Raw genomic sequence first — 25,592 nt, 5'->3', positions numbered from 1 at the left:
AAGAAGACCTCAGAAGATGGAAAGATCTCCCATGTTCATGGATTGGCAGGATTAATATAGTAAAAATGGCCATTTTACCAAAAGCGATCTACAGATTCAATGCAATCCCCATCAAAATACCAATCCACTTCTTCAAATAGTTAGATAGAACAATTTGCAAATTCATCTGGAATAACAAAAAACCCAGGATAGCTAAAACTATCCTCAACAATAAAAGGACTTCAGGGGGAATCACTATCCCTGAACTCAAGCAATATTACACAGCAATAGTGATAAAAACTGCATGGTATTGGTACAGAGACAGATAGATAGACCAATGGAACAGAATTGAAGACCCAGAAATGAACCCACACACCTATGGGCACCTGATTTTTGACAAAGGAGCCAAAACCATCCAATGGAAAAATGATAGTATTTTCAACAAATGGTGCTGGTTCAACTGGAGGTCAACATGTAGAAGAATGCAGATTGATCCATGCTTATCACCCTGTACAAAGCTTAAGTCCAAGTGGATCAAGGACCTCCACATCAAACCAGATACACTCAAACTAATAGAAGAAAAACTAGGGCAGCATCTGGAATACATGGGCACTGGAAAAAATTTCCTGAACAAAACACCAATGGCTTATGCTCTAAGATCAAGAATCGACAAATGGGATCTCATAAAACTGCAAAGCTTCTGTAAGGCAAAGGACACTGTGGTTAGGACAAAACGGCAACCAACAGATTGGGAAAAGATCTTTACCAATCCTACAACAGATAGAGGCCTTATATCCAAAATATACAAAGAACTCAAGAAGTTAGACCGCAGGGAGTCAAATAACCCTATTAAAAAATGGGGTTCAGAACTAAACAAAGAATTCACAGCTGAGGAATGCCTAATGGCTGAGAAACACCTAAAGAAATGTTCAACATCTTTAGTCATAAGGGAAATGCAAATCAAAACAACTCTGAGATTTCACCTCACACCAGTGAAAATGGCTAAGATCAAAAACTCAGGTGACAACAAATGCTGGTGAGGATGTGGACAAAGAGGAACACTCCTCCATTGCTGGTGGGATTGCAGACTGGTACAACCATTCTGGAAATCAATCTGGAGTTTCCTCAGAAAATTGGACATTGAACTACCTGAGGATCCAGCTATAACTCTCTTGGGCATATACCCACAAGGTGCCCCAACACATAAAATAGACACGTGCTCCACTATGTTCATAGCAGCCTTATTTATAATAGCCAGAAGCTAAAAAGAACCCAGATGCCCTTCAACAGAGGAATGGATACAGAAAATGTGGTACATCTACACAATGGAATATTACTCAGCTATCAGAAACAATGCCTTTATGAAATTCATAGGCATTGGTTGGAACTGGAAAATATCATCGTGAGTGAGCTAACCCAATCACAGAAAGACATACATGGTATGCACTCATTGATAAGTGGCTATTAGCCCAAACGCTTGAATTACCCTAGATGCATAGAACACATGAAGACGGATCAAGACGGATGATCAAAATGTGAATGCTTCACTCCTTCTTTAAAAGGGGGAACAAGAATACACTTGGCCGGGAATAGAGAAGCAAAGATTAAAACAGACACAGAAGGAACACCCATTCAGAGCCTGCCCCACATGTGGCCCATACATATATAGCCACCCAATTAGACAAGATGGATGAAGCAAAGAAGTGCAGGTAGACAGGAGCCTGATGTAGATCTCTCCTGAGAGACACAGCCAGAATACAGCAAATACAGAGGCGAATGCCAGCAGCAAACCACTGAACTGAGAACAGGACCCCCGTTGAAGGAATCAGAGAAAGAAGTGGAAGAGCTTGAAGAGGCTCGAGACCCCATATGAACAACAATGCCAAGCACCCAGCGCTTCCAGGGACTAAGCCACTACCCAAAGACTATACATGGACTTACCCTGGACTCTGACCTCATAGGTAGCAATGAATATCCTAGTAAGAGCACCAGTGGAAGGGGAAGCCCTGGGTCCTGCTAAGACAGAACCTGCAGTGTATGTGATTGTTGGGGGGAGGGCGGCAATGGGGGGATGGTGGGGAGGGGAACACCCATATAGAAGGGGAGGGGGAGAGATTAGGGTGTTCTTTGCCCAGAAATCGGGAAAGGGAATAACATTCTAAATGTAAATAAGAAATACACAAGTTTATAAAAAAAATGTGAATAAGAAATACTCAAGTTAATAAAGATGGAGGAAAAAAAAGAGAGAGAGCAGAGAAGAGCAAAGAGTACAGAGTAAGTTCTATGACAGCCATGAGTTTACAGAGAAACTGTTTTGGGAAAGAAAAAAAAGGAAAGAGGAAGAGAGAAAGAAAAAAGAAAGAAGGGAGGGAGGGAGGTAGGAAAGGAGGGAAGGAAGGAAGGAAAGAAAATAGGTAGTTGAACATACAAAAATTATGATTCTAAACCAACAATGAGATGTATGATGATATTATAAAATATGATAGCCAGTTTGGAGAATAATTTTTATGTATGTATATATAGTATACATGTATATTTGCATGTATGTAAGAACATGTATGCAATCCACATAAATTAGTTTGCTGGTGTGTATGGAGGACAAAAGTTGACTTTGGATGTCTTTTTCATCCCTCCACTTTATTTAATGAGGCAGGTTCTCAGGCTAAGCCTGGAGCTCTAAGATTTGGCTAGTCTATCTAACCAGTTTGTCAAGGGCTCCCACACACCTGCCTCCTCAGCATCAGGTAGGCCATCATACCCATTGTCTTCTGCCTGGCTCATGAACTTGGTCCCCACATTTATGGGGCAAACACTTCATTCACATAGCCATCTCCCCAGGTACAGATTAATGTTTAAAGTGAAGGCAATGGATACTTACTCAATGAGTTAGCTTCAGCATGTTTACCCAATATACATCATAACGCATAGTCATAAGAATGCAAAGACTCAGATCAGTTTCTAAAATTAAGAAGTGAGAAGAGGCGAGGTGCTCCTTGGTAAGTAAATGTATAAGCAGTGTGATGCACACTTGTGCATAGAATACTAATTAATAACTATTAATTAAATATAAATAGATCTGTATAACGTAACCAAGCGGTAAGAATATTATGCTGAATAAATGAAAACAGATGCAAAATAATAGCACCATGACCTTTCATTCATAGAAAATGATGCAGCTAGTAGTCTAGTACAGAGGACTGACCAGATGTTTCCGGGTAATGGATAGATGGAAGGATTCACTGCAAAGGAAGGAGGGAGTTTTGTAAATGATGAAAATGTTTTATGTATTAGTTTTGGTAGCAGTCACATGGGAATAGGCATTTGTAAAAAAAAAAATAATAAATGTTTTGACCACACAATTAAAATGAGCACATTATAAATCTAATGAGCAAATGTCCCTCACAGCAATAAAATGCTTCATCTTTTCCCATTAGAAACAAAAAGCTTACAGCCATAATTAACATGTTCTTTGAGAGCTTGCTTGGAAAGGAGAAAGGAAACCACATTTCCGAAGATCTCTTACATCCATTTCCACTGCAGATGTAGAGCCCTTTGCAAGGCAGGATATGTGTTTTTTCTGTCTCTGTCTCTGTCTGTGTCTGTGTCTCTGTCTCTGTCTCTCTCCATCTCTCTCTGTATTTCTCTCATTTAAAGACAGGGCATTCTCTAAGTACATTAGGCAGCTTTTGAATTTACAGAGCTCTGTCTGCTTCCATTTCCTGAGTACTTGGATCAAAGGCTTATGCAATTATACCAAGTTTGATTCTCCTTTTAAAAGAGAAATTGATCTTACTGTGTTCCAATAGACCAAGTTCTAAATCCCTTCCAGTAATGTGTTTGAAACAGCTTCTTTGGGAAACAGTGTTTCCTAATGCTGTCATAAGAACACTGAGAAGAAGTGACATGACAGTGTCACTTCTAGAACGAACATGTCTTGAAACTGAAGACCAAGAGTTTTGATTTTCATTGAGTACAGGATTGTGGACAAGGTGACAGCTGGCAGATTTAGTTATTGGCAAGTGATGGCTACTAAAAGAAAGAGTCAGTTTTCTTCAGAGACATGGCTCCTGAGAGGCTACATATCTCCAGTAGATGGCCCTATATCCATGCACATATGGTCATCCTTAAGTAGACTGAGTGGGTTGAAATAAAAGAGCACAAAAAGTTTGGAGGAAAAAGTGGCCTGCAGTGGCAAGGGGAAGGGGCAGGGGACAGGAGGTAGTTGGCAGGTAGGCGAGAAATCGTTAAGGAGGAAAGGGGGATTATTTAATCAAAACAAATTATATGTATGTATAAAATTCTCAAAAAATAAAAACAAATTCAAAAAGCTAGCTTCCCAGCCCTTCGTTATCCTTAGGCCTCAAACAAATTTCTTCTATGTTTTGTTGGCCTTTCATAAATGAAGAGCTTGGCAGACAGCTTGCCCTTTCTCTGGGTCAATGTAAAACACAGGTGACATTCTTCAAAAGTCTGTCCCACATGCCTTGCCTTCAAGGGAGGAGGGAATGCTTTGATTTATATCATTTGTTTCTTATAGCTTTTTATAACAGAGACAAAATATTCATGAGCTTTCTAACAAGAGACAGTTTGATGTTTTGGAAAACATGTCTATAATGATATATTTTATGTCTTGTATATACATTAATTCAGATGTATAGGACAATATGTTCCAAGTCAGTTGCCTTTCCCAAGTTTGGCAGCTCTAAGCTAATGTCCATTTACAGCTGCTCTAGTGAACCTGCTTATTATCATGAACACATGCATGACAGAAACAGAAGCAGATATTTTTACATTCACTTTACACTATGTGCTTGTGACAGTGTTTTGGGCTTGGAAATACTTGTCGAAACTTTGCGAATTCATGTGAAGTTTCTTTACACATATTATTAAATGTCATTTCAGAATATCTGTAAACTCTATAAAAATACTTTGTCTTGTTATATACTCTTCAGATGTATATTCAATGTTTGTAAAACTTCTGACATTGCTGTATTTATGTGTGTATACACACACACACACATATAATTAGACTTCATATTATCTCTTGGCATTTTTATGTGTATTAATTTTAATGATTGATGGCCATATGTCTGCCGAGGACCTAAAATTTTTCATTTTTCTATAAACACATAGGCTATTTTCTTTTTAAATCATTTTTATGGTATATGGTATTTGCTTCTCAGCTTTAGTTATTTATGGATAAATTTGTTTTTATGTAGTCTGATTTATTGATTGTTTATCTCAAGAGACCACAAGGTCCTTTTAGTTCACTAGGCTCAAATCAGTATAAACACCAAAATTCATTTATATATTGCAATTTTAACAGAATTTTATACATTAGTCCTGGGGCTCGTCTTGTAGACTTTATTGAGCTGTCATAATAATAACAAATTAAATGTTTCTTTATATGGCTGAGATTTACATTTGAATAATTGCAAGTAATTATAGCAGATATAAATCTGTTATAATTAGTTGATCAAAATAACTTTTTCAGATATTGAGTACAGAGTTGAATGCTTACTTAAAATCCTTATCCAATGTAAAGTGGTTGTTGAGTAAGACTGGAGGGCACAAGGTTGGTCAGAGTATGCACAGAAAATGTATTATGATTCCTTATTTGGTGTGTCTGGAGTTTAAATAGGAATCAGAATGGAAGGTTTTTGAACAGATACAGTGAAATGTCAGGCATCCCTTGAGCTGTAGTAAAGGATACATTTTAAGATTCACTGTTTGACAAGTTGACAGAGGAGTTAACATGTCATTACAATGTTCTGTACCTCACTAGGTCACAGGCAGACAGCTAACCTTCCATTGTGGGATTTCTTTTGACTAGAAGGAAAATTCAAACTCTCAGATACTCCTAGCTAGTGACAAGGCTATACTGGTCTTAAAGGACCATTGCTCCATTTTGGATATGTTTCACTGACTACAAGAATACTAGGATACCCATTGGATTTTCAAAGATTTTAAGTCATAATAACAACTAGATAATGAAGTAAAAATATATTTACATAAAATCAGGAAAAAATGGTGTTACTATATTTACCTGAATTTAGAAAAACAGAATTTAACTAGTTGTATATATGGAAGGGCTTGCTACCTCTGAAGATAATTTTCTGTAATATTTTCATGGAGACACACACTCAGAAGTAAGATACTTTGAATGATGTACAATAAATGGAAAAGCTAAAACATTGCAGAACTATTGGACCATTTGTCAGAATTCTTCAAAGAGAAGAGTTATAAATTCTGTGGATCTAGGCAGTTTTGGTAGAGTGGAAAAGAAAAACGATAGATGAAGATGTCAGAAAGCAAAAGTCAAGGAGGACCAGTACAGACGTTAGTAAAATGTAGTTCTAGCAACTCCAGAGTTGTGTTCAAGTGCTGGTGTTGGCTTTGTCTTCCTAAAGAGCATTGCAAGAGGAGAAACAAAGTTGAAAAGGATGGGAGATTTTCTTTCTATTAAATCATGGTCAGTGATGTTGGAAATGTGAAAAATTTCATTCTTTTTCACTGATTCCCTATAGGAGCCCTAAGAATTCATCAGCTGTTCTTTTCTTGCTTTGGTGAATGCAAAGTATCCAACTTTGCTGAAAAATAAAGTTCAGTATTGTTTCTCTAGAGCAGTGATTCTCAACCTTCCTAATGCTGTGACACTTTAATACAGTTCCTCCTGTTGTAGTGATCTCCAACCGTAGAATTATTTTCATTGCTACTGCTGCTTTATAACTAATTTTGCTACTGTTGTGAATCATAATGGAAGTATCTGATTTTCATGATGTCTGATATGAGACCCTTGTGGAAAAGGGTTATTCAATCCCCCACAGGGTTGCAATCTATTGGTTAAGAACAACTAACTGCCTTGGGCTGGAGACATGACTAGGTGGTTAGGAGCACTGACTGCTCTTCCAGAGGTCCTGAGTTCAACTCCCAGCAAGCACATGGTGACTCACAATCATCGGTAATGGGATCTTCTGGTGTGTCTGAAGAGAGCATAGATAAAATAAATAAATCTTTAGAAAAAGGCCTTAGAATAAATATACTTGGGGTGCATTGGTATTTCATGTTTTAAATTTTGTACTGAGGATATTTGGAAAAAATATACCAGTACATGCCAGAGACCAGGCTTGGACAGAGACCAAATCTCTTTTCTTACAAGTCTATGCAAAGTTTGGCATCTGACCAGTAAATGTTATAGGAAAAACAGATGATAAAAAAGATGGCAAAGCAACTCTTGATTACTAAAGGATCCTCTGGCCATAAATGTGTGGAGCTATCAGAGAACATCTAGCAACCTCACTGAGTTTATGTCATTGGCCAGGAATGAGCATCTGTGTAGGCAAAGATGAGCTATTAGAAAATTACAATTAGAAAATTGCAGTGGAAAACTCAGAGCAACTCATGAAGACCCTTCCATTAAAAACCAAAGCTTTAAAGATATGACAGTTATCCAAAACTGGTGTCAGCAGCCTTATCTTGTTGAAATTATGTTCTGATCATAGTGAGGAATAGAATTATAAAAGAGGAAATCAAGACGATAATCCTGTCAGGGGCTTTGGAAAGTTCTGAAGCAACAGAGAGGAACAGCAGAAAGAGTGAATATTACAGATTATAGGGACAACAGTAATAACAAAAAGGTGCAAACATGTGGAAGTGATTGGCAGTGCATGCTAAGCTTCAGTAATGAATTCTTAAACTTCAGAAGACTTATGTGGAGTCAGTTAAGTTTAGATTTAGGTTTCCCAGAGCAGATGGCTCTCACAATAGTGGCAATTCCCACATTCCTGTCCATGGTGGAGGTATATAAATCCAGTAATCCTTATTGGTATGTTTTAGAGGAAAGACAGACCATCTAAGATCTCATTGGAGTTATAAGAAGTGGTGCACATAGGTTTCCCTTTTTGGGATACCCTTTTGCAACATCAGATCTTATGTTATTTTGATTTCTTGGAGCATCATCTTGCTGTATAATTGCCAGCAGCCTGGAATTCTCTCTTTATCTTTAGCTTATCTTGAACTTGTGATTCTCTGCCTCTCCTTCCATACTCCAAGGGCTGGGGATACAGACATGTGCCACCAGATCTAGCCCTGAAGTTGCCCTTGATTTTAATAAGGTGTCATTTATGAAGACAAGTTCTAGCCTAAAGGTCTGGATGTAGGGGTCACTAATATATCACTAGTGACTAATATATGTCATTAGGTTGATAATAGCCTCACTGGAATCACTGGAATCTGGATCATCCCTAAAGTCTGTATATGAACTGATATTGTGCATAATGGGGCTATTCAGAAAGAAGTAAGATGGGGATAGAAATGGTGGATCTCAAAGACTATACATAGACTGACTCTGGACTCTAACTGCATAGGTAGCAATGAATAGCCTAGTAGGGGCACCAGTGGAAGGGGAAGCCCTTGGCCCTGCAAAGGCTGGACCCCCAGTGAACAGGATTGTTGGGGGAAGAGCAGTAATGGGGGTAGGATGGGGAGGGGAACATCCACATAGAAGGGGAGGGAGAGGGGTTTGGGGATGTTGGCCTGGAAATTGGGAATGAGAATAACATTTTAAATTTAATAAGAACTACCCAATTTAATAAAGATGGAGAAAAAAAGAAAAGGAAAATAATATAATATACAAAGAAAATAAAATAATATACAATAATATAATAATATAGAAAATAATAAACATTGTTAAAAACATCAATGACTCTGTCCTATCATCTTCAAGTTTTGTTAAGCAACTTGTTTCTGTTTATCTGTGCATGTTTTTTTTTGTTTGTTTGTTTTTTCTTTTCTTTTTTTCGGAGCTGGGGACCAAACCCAGGGCCTTGTGCTTGCTAAGCAAGCGCTCTACCACTGAGCTAAATCTCCAACCCCTGTGCATATTTATATGACATTTATATGCTTTTTTATTGTGAATAAATATGTATGTATATTTTCCATTAAAAAAAAAGAAATGGTGGGTCTTGAAGAATGGAAATCTGAAAAGGCAAATATGTTTGTTTGTTTTGTTTCTTCCCCACTTTTTAAAAGCAATGGGATTGACAATTACAAAATATTTTCATTAGCCTGGAATATATTTAAAGACACTGGAGATGTTTGGCACAGTAGTTTTCATTGAATTATTTAGAGATGGAATTGAGGACCTAGGGGATTGGTAGAGGGTGACTGAATTGATAGAGCTTCTTCCTCTGTGCTATGTGACCTTAACAGACAACTGAGGGAGGAAGGGAGTCACACCTTGTAGGGTGGAAGGTAAAAGAAAGTTGATCTTTTCTTATAATGTGTGAGACAAGATCACATACATGTGGATTTTACGTTAATCCATATTGAAAATGCTTTTTTAAAAAGCAAATTTTTAATATGCAATGCTTTCTCAAACTTCACAGAACACTATACATCCACGGGTACACCAAGTTGGATTTCACAGTCTGGCGTAATGCAATTGAAAAAGCAGCAGGTACAGATGGTAACACATTACAAGATCAGCAGCTCTGCAAGAATGACGTCCCCATTATTGTGAACAGCTGCATAGCATTTGTTACACAGTATGGTAAGTATCACAGGATGTTTATTCAACTTCTTGAACTTCGCATAACACTCTTAGAGCTTCTAAGCAGTACCTCCATGGGAAGGAATTAGTGCCTTTCCCTTTGAAAATACACCACTGACACCTCAAAGCTCGGCCACTGCTCAGCTGTCCCACCCCTTTCTCCAGCAACACTTTTAAACTGGTAATACTCTGCCAACCATTACCTTGTTCCTCATGCCCACGAATACTATGTAACCCGTTAAATAAAATAGTATGAGATGTCCCTAGAAATAGTAAAGACTGTTTTTAGGGATAAAAATTCTAGAACAAAGCCAAGAGCAGCTCACCATGCTTAAGTGTGGTTTTTAGAAATAGTGAACTTTGTAGCAATATGCAAAATTATGTGCTTTCTGTTGGCAAGCTCAGAATGTGTGTGTGTGTGTGTGTGTATTTCATTCATCATACTATTGGTCAGAAGTTTACATCAACTGTGTGTGGTCTTTCATTTTAATGATTGGGCTATTTGCTAAAGATAAGTGTATGAGCAATTTGCAAACAGAAAGGATTGAATCTGTATCTGGGTTGTCAAGTCCCCTTTTAATCCTGTGTGATAGCATGAGTTTTATAACTTTACTTAGAAAATAACCTTTATCTTCATATTTATTTTCAAATTATGGTGAATCCTGAAATTCATTTTTTAGTTGTATATATCATTCAAATTTCTAAACGATAAAACTTTCCATTTATTGTATGTATATATTTGTGTGTGTGTGTTTGTGTGTATATATGTATGTATGTATGTATGTATATATGAATGTATGGGGTTCTGGGTTCACATCCAGGGCTTTACTGCAATCTCTATTGCTTGCTCATGTATACCTTGACCTGTATTTGAATATATGTAGATTGTTGTCTGTACGAGGTTGGGTGAGATATAATTAGTCAGATAAGGCTAGAGCCTGTGATTGGGCAGTGGAAAAAGAAGGCGGGGCGGGAAGTTTTACAGAGAGAGAAAGGGAACAGACAAGAGACAAGACTAGACAAGAGTGAGAAGGATAGAGAAAGATGGAAGAAGAAGATAAACCAGGTCCACGTGGCCTGAAATAACCATAGGTAGCTATGGATATCATTGAAGAACAGTAGAATAATATAGGGCACATTTGTCCAATGTAGGTGGGCAGTTTGTGTATATATCAATTGAGTTTTGAGGTTTTTTGTGTGGGAATTTTGGGGGTTACGAATTTATTGTTATACATCTGACTGATAAATTAGAATTTTCTGGAGTTTTCTTTATACGAGGCTCAGGGTTTAGAGCCAGTCTTGGCAGACCAGCTGCCGGGGACCTGTGACCAGAAGCATGAGAGGTTCAGTGGTAGGTTAACTGAGAGAACCTGGAAAGACCATGGTGTATAGCTCCCAATAGGGTAGGGGAGACGGCATTACCAGTGTGTATCTGGCCATAGCAAATATTGCTTTTTTTTAATGAATACACACTACAAATATATTGTGTTTTTAACCATTTAAATGATGAATAAATGCCATTTATATAAGATAAATCTGAAAGAAATAAAGTGATAGACATAGTATTTCTGAAGTTGTATTAATATTTTTTCTCTTAATATTATAGGTATTTGGGGTGTTTTAACTAGAAAAGAAGACATACATTGTTAGAAAGGCATAGTCATATTGCATTGTGTCTTAGGAAACATGCAGCTAGAGTGAGCAGTTCATTTGGAATATGTGAATATTCTGTGCATAAAGCTAATAACATAGTTAACCATATGGCAGAAATAAGTAATTTGATGTAAAGTTGGTTTTGGAAGTTAGTATGTGGATTTAAGTTCTTTGGGCAAGAGTGTCATCTTAAGTATTTTACTTCAAATATAATTCAGTCCTAGTTTTTCAGTATATACTGTGTTTGTGCTGAATGTATACTGAGCTCTTTCACAAAACTGTATGTGCAAACCTTACCGTGGGAGTTTCTTGGTGACTGTAATATATGCACAGGTCTCTTATCAGCTTCCCTGTTTAATCGAGCACTAGAAATGGTTGTCCTTAAGTACTGTGCTCATCCACTTTAGCTTGGCTGCATTTCGCAGGGATATGTGAATATGCATGCAGTATTAGGAAGGGCATAAACTCACAGGGAACTTTCGTATCATGTTAGCTTCATAGCAGCATAGCATCTTTATAAGCTGACAAGTAATTAAAATAGCATGAGGAGTTCCAGTGTAACCAATTGAAATGTTTCTCTGGAGCAATCACAATTTTCCTTTTGGTGTATATTTGAATTTAAAATTATTAAGCACCAGATTGTTTCAGCTGTACCTCATATATTTTCACTTTATAACTAACACAAAGTGTATTATTGTCTGCCTCAAAGTAAAGAAGCCAATGAAAGATTATTTATATTTTTTAGCAGAATATGCGGTAAAATCTTTATGTTATACTCATTAACATAAAGATTTAATAGGAACTTGGGTACTGCACAGAGCTCACAGGATGCAAATGCTTGCTTCGAAGTCTCTATAGTAGCAATTATTTTTGAATATCTTAGCATCTGTATTAAAATGTAAAGGCCAATTTTCTGTGTTCTTCATGTTGATGTTTTGAACTTTACCAAGCTATTATGAACATACTCCTTAAGTAAAGTATAGTAATTAATTCTTAGAGGATTCTTTTCAATTTATATAAAGGTATATTGTGTACTTTTAAGTATGCGCGTGTGTGTGTGTGTGTCTGTGTCTCTGTGTGTCTCTGTGTGTGTGTGTGCACGTACTTACAGGTGCACATGTGCGTACAATTGTGCCATAGCATGTGTATATAAGTCAGAGGACAGTTTTTTGGGATTCAGTTCCCTTCTGTCTTATGGGCTGTTAAGTTCAAATTGAAGCTTATAAGCTTAAGAGCAAGAAGCTTTACTCACTGTACCATCTTTCCCACTCAACTCTTAGAATTTCATTCGGTCTGCTATAGGCATTTAAGTATCAGATATTAGAAATACCTTCAGTGAGGAATATTGTCTGTCGCGCCCAACTCTTCCGGAAAGGAAGACGCAACACCGTCGGATTCTTCTTAACAGCCTTTATTGCAGGACCACCTCATTTGCTGATACGGGGACCTCAAGCAGCAAGAGCGCTCGCCTTATATAGACAGCAGGCTGAGGCTATGCTAATTGTCCTTCAGGGATTGGCGGAGCAGGAATCACCTCATTAGCATGGTACTGCTCCCTCATTAGCATATTACCAGCCAACTGATGCCAGGTGCAAAGCTTGCGTATGCGCAGTACCGTTGTTCACCACAGGAGGGCGCCCTACAATTGTCTCTCCCAGGCACACAGTTAAAATTAATTTATACAATTTATTTATCTTTTCAGTAAGTAGTTCTTCACCCAATGCCTTTTGATTTTTCTCATGCACTGTTACCTGATACATATAAAAAGAAGACAAGACTTAATTCTTGCCTTCTCGTCTTCTAGGGCCTCATAACTTTATAGTTGAGAAGCCAGCACATGGACAGGTTATTACATCTTAGCATGTAAGATTCTGTAGAGAGAGGCTCATTGTTCTAAACTGGGCAAAACAGTTTACTCCAGAGTAGAGGGTGTAATAAACAGCTTTGTGGTTGTTTGTTTAGGAAAGTGTGTGTGTCTTTAGTTCACTGTGCCCAAAGTATAGAATGCAAAGATAGGACCTACACAAGAGACAGGAGGTTGGGCCAGCTGCAGTAGATTTTTAATACATCTTTATAAAATTGGTTAAGTTTTCCCTACAGGTATTAAGAAAGATGCATATAGAATTTTTTTTTAGGCCTTTGACAATAAGATTTACAGGCCTATATGTTTTGTCACTTCATTGACATTGCATGGACAAATTGGACCTGTATAACAATATAAGGTAATAAACAAGTCCAAGGCACAGTTGATAGCATGTAAACAGAAAGAAGACTGACTTTTTGTCATAATTTTAATGAAGTGAGTTGCAAAGATTCTGACTTGGCCTAAAGTAAGGAGAAAGTAATCTATTGAGATTGAGGAGCAGAATTTTAAAATATGATTAGAAGGTAAGCTGATGAAAGAAGGAAGAAAAGCAATTCATCCCCATTCTTATGATGTCCTGTAAGGCTGTGTCTGCCATATGTATGTGTCCATGAATCGAAGTTTAAGAATTAAAACCCAGGTAAAAACAGGAACATTGTATAAGGAATGGGAAGGGTAGATAGAATCATCCTGGGAATTTTCTAATAGGGCAAAAAGAAAATTGAAGTGGGGTTGGAAAAAGAACATAAATAGAATACTGGGAAGCTATTAGAAGGGAGAAAATGGAACTGAGGGTATGATACCATAAAAACCTGAAGATTAACGGAATATCAAATGCTGTGAGCAACTGTCAATACCCAAAACTGATAGACATCTAGATAACACTACTGATATGCCTAATGACAGTGCTCCAAACCCAGAAGCAAGATTTCCAAGAGAGACTGTGTAGTGATGTAAGGACATTGAAAAGGGACAGTGAATTCTGCTTGATTTCACAAGGCTAAAAATCTGCAGAGGAACAACAGGATGTGTCTGTCTACATCAGCATGGTCATCAGTGTTCCCAGCATTCTGTTACTTATTGATGCTTTGACTCATTTGGGGTGTCTGATGAGTCAGAGAGTTGGAAATATCAGGGAAAGGGATAGGTTGACAGAGCAGAAAATAATGGATAAATATGTGGTGAGAATATGAGCAAGTTTATACTAATTTTATATCATTGTGTCCAATTGTAGAAAAACTTGTTTTCTGAGAAAAAAATTTCCCTTGAGGTAAAAATGCATTTGAAAATGTTAGTATGGAGAACTAGAGAGAGACCTGAGGAATGTTGACTGAGGATGGGTTGACTTATTCATTAGGTTCCCATTTAAATTAGATTTGAGGAGTGCATGGTCTTTAACCTCATGGCCAATGACTTATTTTGTTTCTGATCCCACAGAAGAATCTGTTCTGTTCCTAAGATATCAGAGTAGATTATTGCTGTGGATACCACTCATGTAACTTTCTATTTTTTGTCTTATCACAGGATTGGGATGCAAATACATTTATCAAAAGGATGGTGATCCTTTGTCTATAAGTGAACTCCTGGAGAGTTTCAAGAAAGATGCAAGGAGTGTTAAGTTGCGAGTTGGAAAACATCAACTTGAAGATGTGACAGGCGTGCTGAAGAGTTTTCTGTCTGACATTGATGATGCTCTCCTCACCAAGGAGCTCTATCCCTACTGGGTCTCAGCATTAGGTAATATCCTTGGTCCAGATTATTATGCCAGCCTTCTAGTTTAACACTTAGGATTTTCTTTCAGTCTTTGATCATCTCAAAATTATTGCATGACTCTTATTTGTGTTGTTGCTTACCCTAACTCATATTAATATAACTGAAAAAAATATATTAATTTTCTAAGGAATTCCATTTAATAAGGTAAAGTATTACATCATATGGAAACACAGGGAATAAAATTATTAATAGAACAATTACTTATTAAAGTCTTTATTAGATGATGTTATTTTATTAAAAAGTGTTTATGTGTGTTTATTAAAACTAGATCCTTTGCTGATGCATCACTAGAACAGTTTAATATTTTTACCCTTTATTGTTTTATATCTATTATTCCACACTTGTTAGATATATAAACATTCTTATATTTTTAGTAAGCTACTAATATTTCTCATATCTAAAGTGTTTTCAAATGCTTATTTTCAATCTCTATATTTTCAGTTTTTAATTTTTAGCTTTATATATACCATAATAATACATTTCTTATTTATAAAATAAGTTATGAAAGGATTTTGGAAAAAGGTTCTTGAATTTGATATATGTTTAATCTTAAACTGAATTAATATTTTTGAAGGCAGTTTTAAGTTTTTCTTTAATACCTCTGAATAATATAAGTAAGAAGAGAATAGAATTGTCACTAAAAAAAATAGTGTTTTGAAATTTAATGTCTAATTCAAAAGCTAGCCTTTGGTTTCCTTTCAGGTATTTCTCTAAGCAACAGGTTAAGTGTAATTCCCAAGGACAATATAACTTTCTGGGTTGTAAACTATTTCATTAGATAATTTGTCTCCATGAGGCCAGTTTCCTGACAATACTAATTTTAAAGACAGCTTAATATGACTTTCTGAAATTCTATCTAATTTATGAATAAGTAAAATTTGTCTGCATGTAAAATTATTCATCAAAAAGTAGACAACCAGTAACTTTCTGCTAAAATTGTTAAATGAAGAGAAGTCTGCTGTCAGTAGACCAGAAAGAGGTGCTTAGCAAAAATGCCTGTTTTAGAAAGTAAAGTTTTATTTTTCATTTGGGGGATGAGTTATTTGAAAATTTGGGGGAATACCTTTTTTTTAAAATTTTTTTATTAGATATTTCTTTACTTACATTTCAAATGTTATTCCCCTTCCCGGTTTCCTGTCCATAAGCCCCCATTCCCTCCCTCCTCCCCAATACGGGTATTCCCCCTATACATCCCCCTTATTTCCCCCTCCATATTCTCCTGCACTGGGGGTCCAACCTTGGCAGGACCAAGGGCTTCCCCTTTTCCTGGTGCCCCAATAAGGCTATTCTTTGCTGTATATGCAGTTGGAGCCCTGTAGTGCTTTAATCCCTGGAAGCTCTGGTTGGTTGGCATTGTTGTTTATATGGGGTTGCAAGCTTCTTCAACTCTTTCAATATTTCCTCTAATTCCCCCCAAGGGGATTCTATTCTGAGTTCGGTGGTTTGCTACTAGCATTGACCTCTGTATTGGACATACTCTGGATGTGTCTCTCAGGAGAGATCTGTATTCGGTCCCTTTCAGCATGCATTTTCTAGCTTCATCAATCTTATCTAGTTTTGGTGGCTGTACACCATTTAAAGGCCTGTAGGTCTTTTACTTATAGACCCAATATGCCCTCTTAACCATTTCTGAATATGTACTGTTGGATCTCGCTGTGAACCATGATTTTGGGTGACCTGATAGGAAAAGTCCCTAATGTCTTTCTCAATTGAAGCTAAGAAAAATTTTAAATTATATTTGTTCATTTGTTTGTTTGTTTATAGCCTAAATGTTGCTCCTCTCCAAGTCCTCCCTCACAATGTGCCTTCCCTCTTTCCCTCTTCCCTTCACCTCTGAGAGGACAGCCCCTCCTGGCCAGATCCCCCTATCCTGGTTCATCAAGTCTCCCAACTGAAGACAGAGCTGACAGTCCTCTGTTGCATATATGCTAGGGTTCTCAGCTAAGCTGGGAGAAGTTTGACTGAAGCTAAGAATTTTTGTAGTGGTGCCAACTTCTAAAACTTGAAAGGCAGAGGCAGGAAGATCTCTATGTGTAAAGCCAGCCTGATCTACAGAGAGTGTTCCAGGATAGCTGGGGCTGTTACACAGAGACACCCTGTCTTGAACTAGTCCCCCTACCTCCCCCAAAAAATTAGATAAAAAAATTGATTTTGCCAGGCAGTGGTGGCATATACCTCTCATTCCAATGTTCTGGAGACAGAGGAAGATAGATTTTTTTACTTCAAAGCTTTTTTTTTTTTTACATTTTTATTGGATATTTCAAATGTTATCCCCTTTCCCAATCCCCTATCTTCTATCCCCCACTTCCCCTGCTTCTATAAGGATGCTCTTCTGCCACCTACCCACTCCCACCTCCCCAGCCTGGCATTCCCCTACACTGGGGAAAAGAGCCTTCACAGGAAGAAGGGCTTCTCCTCCTATGCCAGACAATGCCATCCTCTGCTACATATACTGCTCAAGCCATGGGTCCCTCGATGTGTACTCTTTGGTTAGTGGTTTAGTCCCTGAGAGCTCTGGGAGGTCTGGTTGGTTGATATTGTTGTTCTTCCTATGGGGTTGCAAACCCTTCAACTCCTTCAGTCCTTTCCATTAAGGTCCCAGTGCTTAGTCTGATGGTTAGCTGCAAGCATTCTTATCTATATATCAGTAAGACTCTGGCAGAGCCTCTCAGGAGATATATCAGTCTCCTGTCAGCAAGCACTTCTTGTCATCAGCTATAATGTCTGGGTTTGGTGACTGCATATGGGATGGATCCCCAGGTGGGGCAGTCTCTGGATGGCCTTTCATCCAGTCTCTGCTCCACACTTTGTTCCTGTATTTCCTCCCATAAGTATTTGGTCTACCTTCTAAGAAGGACAGACGCATCCATATTTTGGTCTTCCTTCTTTTTTAGCTTCATATGGTCTGTGAATTGTTTCTTGAGTATTCCAAGCTTTTGTGCTAAGATAGCCAGCCTGTTCTACAGAGTGAGTTCTAAAATAGCTAGTGTAAAACAGAGAAACAAAATTAAAAGAAACAAACAAAAACAAGCATAACCATAAAAAATTTAAAAATTCCTATAGTATCACACCAACTATTTATAAAATACACAAATGTTTTAAGAACACTATTGAATTTTCTCAATTCATCTTAGAATATTTTTTTATTTTTCTCAATTTTATTTACTTAGCCAATATAATCTATTGCTCCATACTTGTTATATTACAATGTGCATCTTGCACGTTTAGTTCAATAAAAACTGTAGTACAAAATTGTAGTTTTATTATATTTTAATGTGAATTACACTTTGATTTTAGTAGCAGGATCATCTAAAGGTTCTATAATATCAAGTCACCTCATAATATACGAGAGATGGTAATTCTATAAAACACTTTTATCCATTTGTTCTTAGTTTACTTGTGTTTAGGTACTACTCAAGAATTACAATTCCAATATTTTCCTACTACTGTGTGTGTCGATAATCAAATAACTTGGACAATGTACTTTGAACTTTTCTTTTCCTTCTTCCAAATCCTTCCAGATTCTCCCCACTTCTCTACCCACCCAACTTTATATATTCTCTTTGACTCTTTCAATAAATAAGAAAAATTAAAAATTAAAAAAAAATCCACAACAGAACTGATACACAGAAGAACTCACAGACTATAATAGCATGCAAAAACAAAATCTCATCTCCGAGATCAGGCAGTACACATAAGATTCCACCCCCCAACCAGGGAACTGTTTGCCAAGGGAAAATAGATCTTTCTCTAATTGAGTGTCACTGGATTTATCAACTAAACTCCAGGGGCGCTCTCATGACCAAACCATGTTTTTGTTTGTTTTGTTTTAGAGAGAGAGAGAGAGAGAGAGAGAGAGAGAGAGAGAGAGAGAGAGAGAGAGTGAGTATGAATGAGAATGTGTGTGTGTGTATATGCACATGTGTGTGATTATGCATGCCTATGCATATGTGTGTGGGTGTATGCATGCCTATATACATGTGTATGATTGTGCAAGCCTATGCACATGTGTGTGGGTGTATGCAGATCAGGAATTGGTGCCAAGTGCTTTATTCCATTACTTTCACCTTATTGTTTTGGGAAATTGTCTCTCACTGAACTTGAAGCTTTCTAATTGGTTATATCATCTTCCCCAAAAGCCCCAGGTATTTTGTGTCTCTGCCTGCTAGTGCTTGAATTTCAAATGTGTTCCACCATGTATGTAGTTTTTACATAAGAATTCTGAGGGTCCAAACTCAGGTGTTCATGCTTGCATAGCAGACTTTCTGTCCACCAAGATATAGCCTGTGTCCAGTCATCATGTTTCCTATGTGGCATGAAATCTTTCCCAAGTTTTGCTTTCTAATTGCTTTGTTTTAAAAAAAAATATCTATTTTTATAAAGTACACAAAATGCCTTCTACTGGAATTATTACTTAATAAGTGCTATAATGTTAATTGAATTTTAAATATGTGAGATTGTTTCTAAAATCAATCTAAGTGACATGAGGAAAATGTTTTGGTTACTTGTAAATTTAATTGGAATTTGGATATCTTCCCTTCCTGCTTTTCCAGCATCGTCTCTGGGTATGATGATGCTGGTTCCTTCTATAGGTCTCATGTACAGCCTAAATGTATGCAGGAAACACCTTGATATTTCTAATAGGAGGGTGCTTGTAAATTATGTCACCTTTCTTCCATCCCTTGGGATCTTACTGAGCTTTTGCAGGGACTTGTATGTATTTAAGGAATCTTTGGGATATCCCTGGCTCAGGTAGGGAGAAACAGGAACTGAAAACATGTAGCTTCCAAAGGTCACTGGGGATTGAACCTGAACAGTGAAACGTCAGCAAATGTTGTTGCTAAAAAGAGTGACTGGTATTTCCCATGTCCGATAAGAGATTGGACTGAACCCCCAGTCCACTTTTCCTGAATTCCCTTCTGTGGAAAGTTCCCAGTTCTTAGTTATGCCAGAGATTTGTCTTCTGAAGTTAAGAGGAAAGAAGTCAATTCTTTCTCATTTGTCTTTTGATAGACCAATTAATTTCTTTTCATGATAAAGACAGAAGGCCTATTATCTTCTGAATCTGAATTATAGTATTAAGTCCTGTGCATCACCTCTTCCACATGGTCCTTTTTATTTTTGTCTGATGTGAAGGCAGCCAGGCTGGTAACAGGCCCTTGATGTGAATCAAAGGAATAGTACAGTTCATAGTTCTGGGATGTCTCATAGCTTTGGCAAGATATTTAGGATTTTACAAGGAAAAGAGGTCAGTCTATCATTTTCAAATACAAGTGGTGAAGCCCCTCTGTAGCCAGACATAATACACCTTTTGCTTAGTTCCTCAACCTGTGCTAAAGTTTGATAAATTTTTTGAATGTATTCCTGTTTAGATGTAAAAGTCCATAAAATCGGCTGTATAAAAACCCTTTTGCATGATTGTTGGGGGGGAGCGTAGTAATGGGGGAGGATGGGGAGGGGAACACCCATACAGAAGGGGAGGGGGAGAGGGTAGGGGGATGTTGGCCCAGAAACTGGGAAGGGGAATAACGATCAAAATGTAGATAAGAAATACTCAAGTTAATAAAGATGGGGAAAAAAATGAACACTAGAATATATGACTTGGTAATGCTTGAGCAGTTTTTATTTTATTTTTCAGAATTACAGTCAATGGTGTTAAATGTTGGAATGTGTTTCTCTTGAGACCTGACCGTATCATTGATATGCTTATAAGTACTATTTAAAATAATATAGAAAGATACATGTACAATATCGCTGATTAGTTTAAATGTCAAGAACTCTCTCCCTAGATACACAAGATGAAAAGCAAAGAACTGACAAGTACAGAGCCTTTATATGCTCTCTTCCTGGGGTCAACAGAGCAACACTGGCGGCTCTAATTGAACACCTTTACAGGTAGGTGGACTCTGAAGTTTCTGAGCATTGAAAAACATGGCCACTATCAATATGGAATTACCTTTTCAATTTAAAGCTGGGTAGGTGAACGCCCATGTCTTATTGTGTATGCTTTGAGTCTTAAGAACTTTACCCTGCCATTTTGTAATGATGGTATATTTACAGTTGAATATGCAGGACATCTTCTTAAATGAAAAATAATTGAACACAGCACTCTTCTGCAGTCAGTTAATAAGCAAGGGGTTTAAAACTCTTCTTGAATACGGCATGGGAGAAGGAATGATTGTCTTCTTTTACAGTATAAATATAGCATATATTACACAGGCCTGTTTCTCCCTATAATATATAGGACAGATGTTTACATGGGGAATTCTATAGCATGCTGCAGGAGACCCCAGAGGAGAGACTGAGTGACTGGATACCAAAGGCCCAATGTTCTATAGTAGGGCGAAGTCTGAGGATACAGTGTTTTAATTTGTGAGTTTTATAAATTTGTAGTATAGCTATTTATAAATAATATTTGCTTATTTGAAAATGAGATTGAGAAAGATTCCACATTGTTTGTTTTTGGCAGCCAACTATTCTCTTGTAACATGTAAACTCTTACTACAAAATTAGGCATTTGCTTAGCTCCATTTTTATTTCATTTTATTTTTGGTAGTCAGGATTGTGAATGTTAAGCATGACTCAGTACTGAGCTCTAGTCCCAGCCAGCAAAACATAGATTCACATCGCATCACACAGATAAGTATATAACATTCTAGGACAAAATATAATACATAATGTAAGAATCATGACAAATACAGAGATGAATGCTAGCAGCAAACCACTGAACTGAGAATGGGGTCCCCATTGGAGGAGTTAGAGAAAGGATTGAAAGAGCTGAAGGGGCTTGCAACCCCATAAGAACAACAATACCAACCAACCAGAGCTCCCAGGGACTAAACCACTCCCCAAAGAGTACACATGGCAGACCCATGGCTCCAACTGCATATGTAGCAGAGGATGGCCTTGTTGGGCAATGGGAAGATCCAGCCTACCAGGGCTGAATCTCCCAGTGCAGGGAGATAAACTGGTTGGGGAGGGGAACACCCTCATAGAAGAAAGGGGAGGGGGATAGGATAGGGTCTTGTGGATGGGAAACCAGGAAAGGGAATAATGATAACATTTGAAATGTAAATAAGAAATATCCAATAAAAAAAAAAATTCAGTAGGAGAAAATGAAGGAAATGACATGTGTTGAGGTCCAAGTGTTCCAGGGAATTTTCGATGTTGAAGAGCCATATGAACTCGCTATATAACAAAAATATATACAAAGTGGTCACAGTTACTCAAGAAGTTGTGAAGAATTATCTGAGCCCCAGAGAACATCCTGAACACTGTTGTCATTGTCTAAACAGACAAGGAAACAAAAGACTGAAGAAAAGCCCCATGCTTGGGTGGGATCTAAGACATATGAGTACTAGGTGATGTGAACATTGAGAGTTGCCTGGAAGAAGGTTGTGAAAGGCTTTGCAGATCATATGTAGGCATTTGGATTTTGTAAGAAATTACTAATATAATCAGTCCTAGCATAGTTCCTCCTGTAAAAGGAACACTTGAGAAGAGGCAGGAAATCTAGTTAGGAAACAGTTCCTTGGGCTCTTATGAGCAGGCCAGAGTAAGACTATAAGAAGTCTGCATATGAAAGACTGGGGATAAGCAGTATCTTGGTACCGGAAGTAAAGAAAACAATTTGCATGGTACCTAGTTTATTCTAGAAATTAAGGCTGTCAGAGAAACTAAAAATGTTAAAAGCTAACGTGGTGCATGGAGGGATGGTTTTACTGAATCAGTCTCAAGAAATTAAGGAATTGGGTAATGTCATCAAAAGTGTAAGTCACCTTGGATGCTGTCAGGTTGGTACAGCTTTTAATTCAATACCTGCCCAGATAGCAATTCACTCCTGTCATCAGTAGCAGCCACTTAATTCCACTCAGCACATATTCATTATGCGCTGCAGTGTGATTAAAGCAAGAGTCCCTGACTGAGGTTCTCGCAACAGAGACAGCCACAGGAGATAAATTTTCTAGATATTTACAATCTAGTGTGATAAGAGTGCAGAAGTAGTTTGGAGGAGCACTTGCGATTGTTACCTCTCCCTTTATTAAATTCCAGTTCCTTTTCCATCTTGTAAATCGTATAGGATGATTGCAGTTTCTTTATTCAGTCTCCGCTATGCAATTTTGTATTTTATTACAGATTTCTGACATTATCATATATATTACTCCCTTTTGCATACATCTTCTAGAGTCTGTACACAGTAGTACCTCAGTCAGTAGTAGTTTGTTTTCTTTTGTTTCTTAGGGTGTATGCATGTAGAGTGTGTGTGTGTGTGTGTGTGTGTGTGTGTGTGTGTGTGTGTGTAGTATAGGTGTGTGTGTAGTATAGGTGTGTGTGTATAGTATAGGTATGTGTGGTATATGTATGTGTGTTTGTTATATGTGTGGGTGCGTGTCAACAGTTAAACAGCTGTTCTATATACAGTTAGTGAAAATTCAATATAACCATCTACAGGTACTTGTAGTTGTGTTTCTCATCAGTTATTTTTATCCTTGTAACTCCCCCTTGTGGAAATGACTGTTATTTTGAAGCTCAAAATAGGTGAATATTTAAAATACTTGTTACAATATCTGAAAGTTATAGCTTACTGATTTGAAGAATTAATTTGCTTGTCAATATCTATTTTGGAGAGGCATTCTTGGGACTGAAGAGATAGATTACTTACTGATCATGCAGATGACTCAGCTTCATTCTATCACCAGCACTCATAGAACAGCTCAGAATAATCTGTAACTCCAACTCCTAGAGATTCAATTCCTCTACTAATCTACATGACCATCAGGCATACATGTGGTCCACATAGTACATTAGGCAAAACACCCATAAAATAAAATAAGACACATTAACAAATAATAAAATAGGGGTATTAAAAATCTCTGAGATGAGGACTGCTATATTTCTAATTATACATTTGCATAATTAGATAAAACCTTTTAGGAAAAGACTTAAATTTTATTCTGTTAAAGGGAAAGTAGTTGTCTCATCAAATCTAATTTAACATAGCAGCTCTTTGATGGGATTGAATGGTTAATGACAGATAAGCAGCCAGCAATCTGCCCTTGCCTTTGATGAGTACCAAGAGAACATATGTACTCACCTGAGAGGGAACTTGATGGAAAGTAAAGGCTTGTCTGTAGCCTGAAATCTCTCATGAGAGCCTCTAAGAAGTCCTGTTAAAGCCTGTATCACCTTTCCTTCCTACCCTCCCCATCTTTTATTTGTGATGCAACTGTATACATTGTTTCCAGCCAGGACTGAACACACTTCTTGTGTGTTCCTTGGCTGCAACTGTTTGTATATGGCCATCTCTGAGTACCAGTACTGCTCCTTTGAACAGTAATTTTTTCTTCTATTCTTAACTAATCTCCTCAACCTTTTTTATTTTGAAGAGCATCATATTCTCTCTCTCTCTCTCTCTCTCTCTCTCTCTCTCTCTCTCTCTCTGTGTGTGTGTGTGTGTGTGTGTGTGTGTGTGTGTGTGTGTGTGTGTGTGTGTTACAATTATAACAGAGGGTTTTAGCTCACATTTCTATGAAAATCTTGAATAGAATTATGTCATAATAAAATATACTATCTCCTAACAGGGTTCAGAAATGCTCAGAAATCAATCACATGAATGCCCATAACTTGGCACTGGTCTTTTCATCCTGCTTATTTCAAACTAAGGGACAAACTAGTGAAGAAGTGAATGTAATTGAAGATCTAATTAATAATTATGTGGAAATATTTGAGGTAAGAATGCTGTGTCCTCTCCTTTTACAGTAGCTTGAGCTCTGCAGTTTGCAAAACCCAATACTTATTTCTGGATGTTATTTAGGTCCGTGTCAACATTTAAAAATAGAAACTATGAAGGATAGTTAGGTTTGAAGATTTTAGCTATAATTGGCTTTTAAAACAGTAACCATTTATTTAAATGTGGCAGCAGCTTTTAAATATTTTCACCATCTTTTATCTATTGGATAGCATGCTATTTACAGGCTAGTGTGTGTTTTCTTTTCACTGTGTATATGCATTAAGTATGTCTACTGAGAGGTGTGAAGTTATGAATTTAACAAATTCAGTGATCAACAAAAGCCTGTTAAATGCTGCAATTAAAAATCACTCTGTGGGTTCTTTTTTTTTTTTTTTTTTGTGCTCAAATTGGCGGGAAATTATGAAGTGTTATCCTATGACTTTTACTCAGTCCTCGTGTCTATTTATTTCACTTTTCAGTTTGCAGTTCTCTGATGTGAGTATATTTATTTATTATTTGTCAACTGTTAGAATAAGTATGGTTTTATATTTTAAGCCAGAGAAAATATGGAAACTGAGGGTCTCTTTAGTGGTTCTGGGTAAAATCCCTCTGTTATGGAAATAACTCTCACACCACCTCTTTCACCTAGACTGGTTCAGATCTTGCTCAAGTGACTATCTCTGATTCTGTAAGTACAGATGTACCAGATAAATCAACCAGATGAGTTGGTGTGGCAGTTTCATAATCTTGAGAACTGTTCCTTTTTGCTGTAATTAATCACAGGACTCCTTAGCACAGGAAAATAAGTGGTTATACTACTACAACAATTTGAACTGGAATCTCTAAGAGAGTTCATAGCAGACCTGCCTTTTCATTGCTCTTTTGTCTCTTCTTCTTTCCTCCTGTTTGTCTATTGTTTTTTTTTTGTTTTTTTTTTTATCAACAGCAGCTTCTTTGAGATGATCTGGTTCTGAGATAAACAAAATTAAATGTGGCTTTACATGCTTTCTTTACTATATTAATAAAGCTAAATGGTTCCTTCA

At 37.3% G+C, this 25,592-nt stretch overlaps 1 protein-coding gene across 2 annotated transcripts in view; it reads left to right on the top strand.

The window, feature by feature from the left end:
• Positions 1 to 25,592, top strand: part of Arap2 (ArfGAP with RhoGAP domain, ankyrin repeat and PH domain 2) — a 131,728-nt gene that overhangs the window by 54,922 nt on the left and 51,214 nt on the right. For both annotated transcript variants that reach the window (XM_032915862.1, XM_032915864.1), the window contains exons 13-16: positions 9,366 to 9,529; positions 14,571 to 14,783; positions 20,609 to 20,714; positions 24,401 to 24,548. In XM_032915862.1, coding sequence (XP_032771753.1) covers positions 9,366 to 9,529; positions 14,571 to 14,783; positions 20,609 to 20,714; positions 24,401 to 24,548 — 631 coding nt within the window. The remainder of the gene's footprint in view (positions 1 to 9,365; positions 9,530 to 14,570; positions 14,784 to 20,608; positions 20,715 to 24,400; positions 24,549 to 25,592) is intronic.

This window comes from Rattus rattus, chromosome 11 (genome assembly GCF_011064425.1).
Source record: "Rattus rattus isolate New Zealand chromosome 11, Rrattus_CSIRO_v1, whole genome shotgun sequence".
NCBI lineage: Eukaryota > Metazoa > Chordata > Mammalia > Rodentia > Muridae > Rattus > Rattus rattus.
This window is presented reverse-complemented; position numbering and strand designations above follow the sequence as displayed.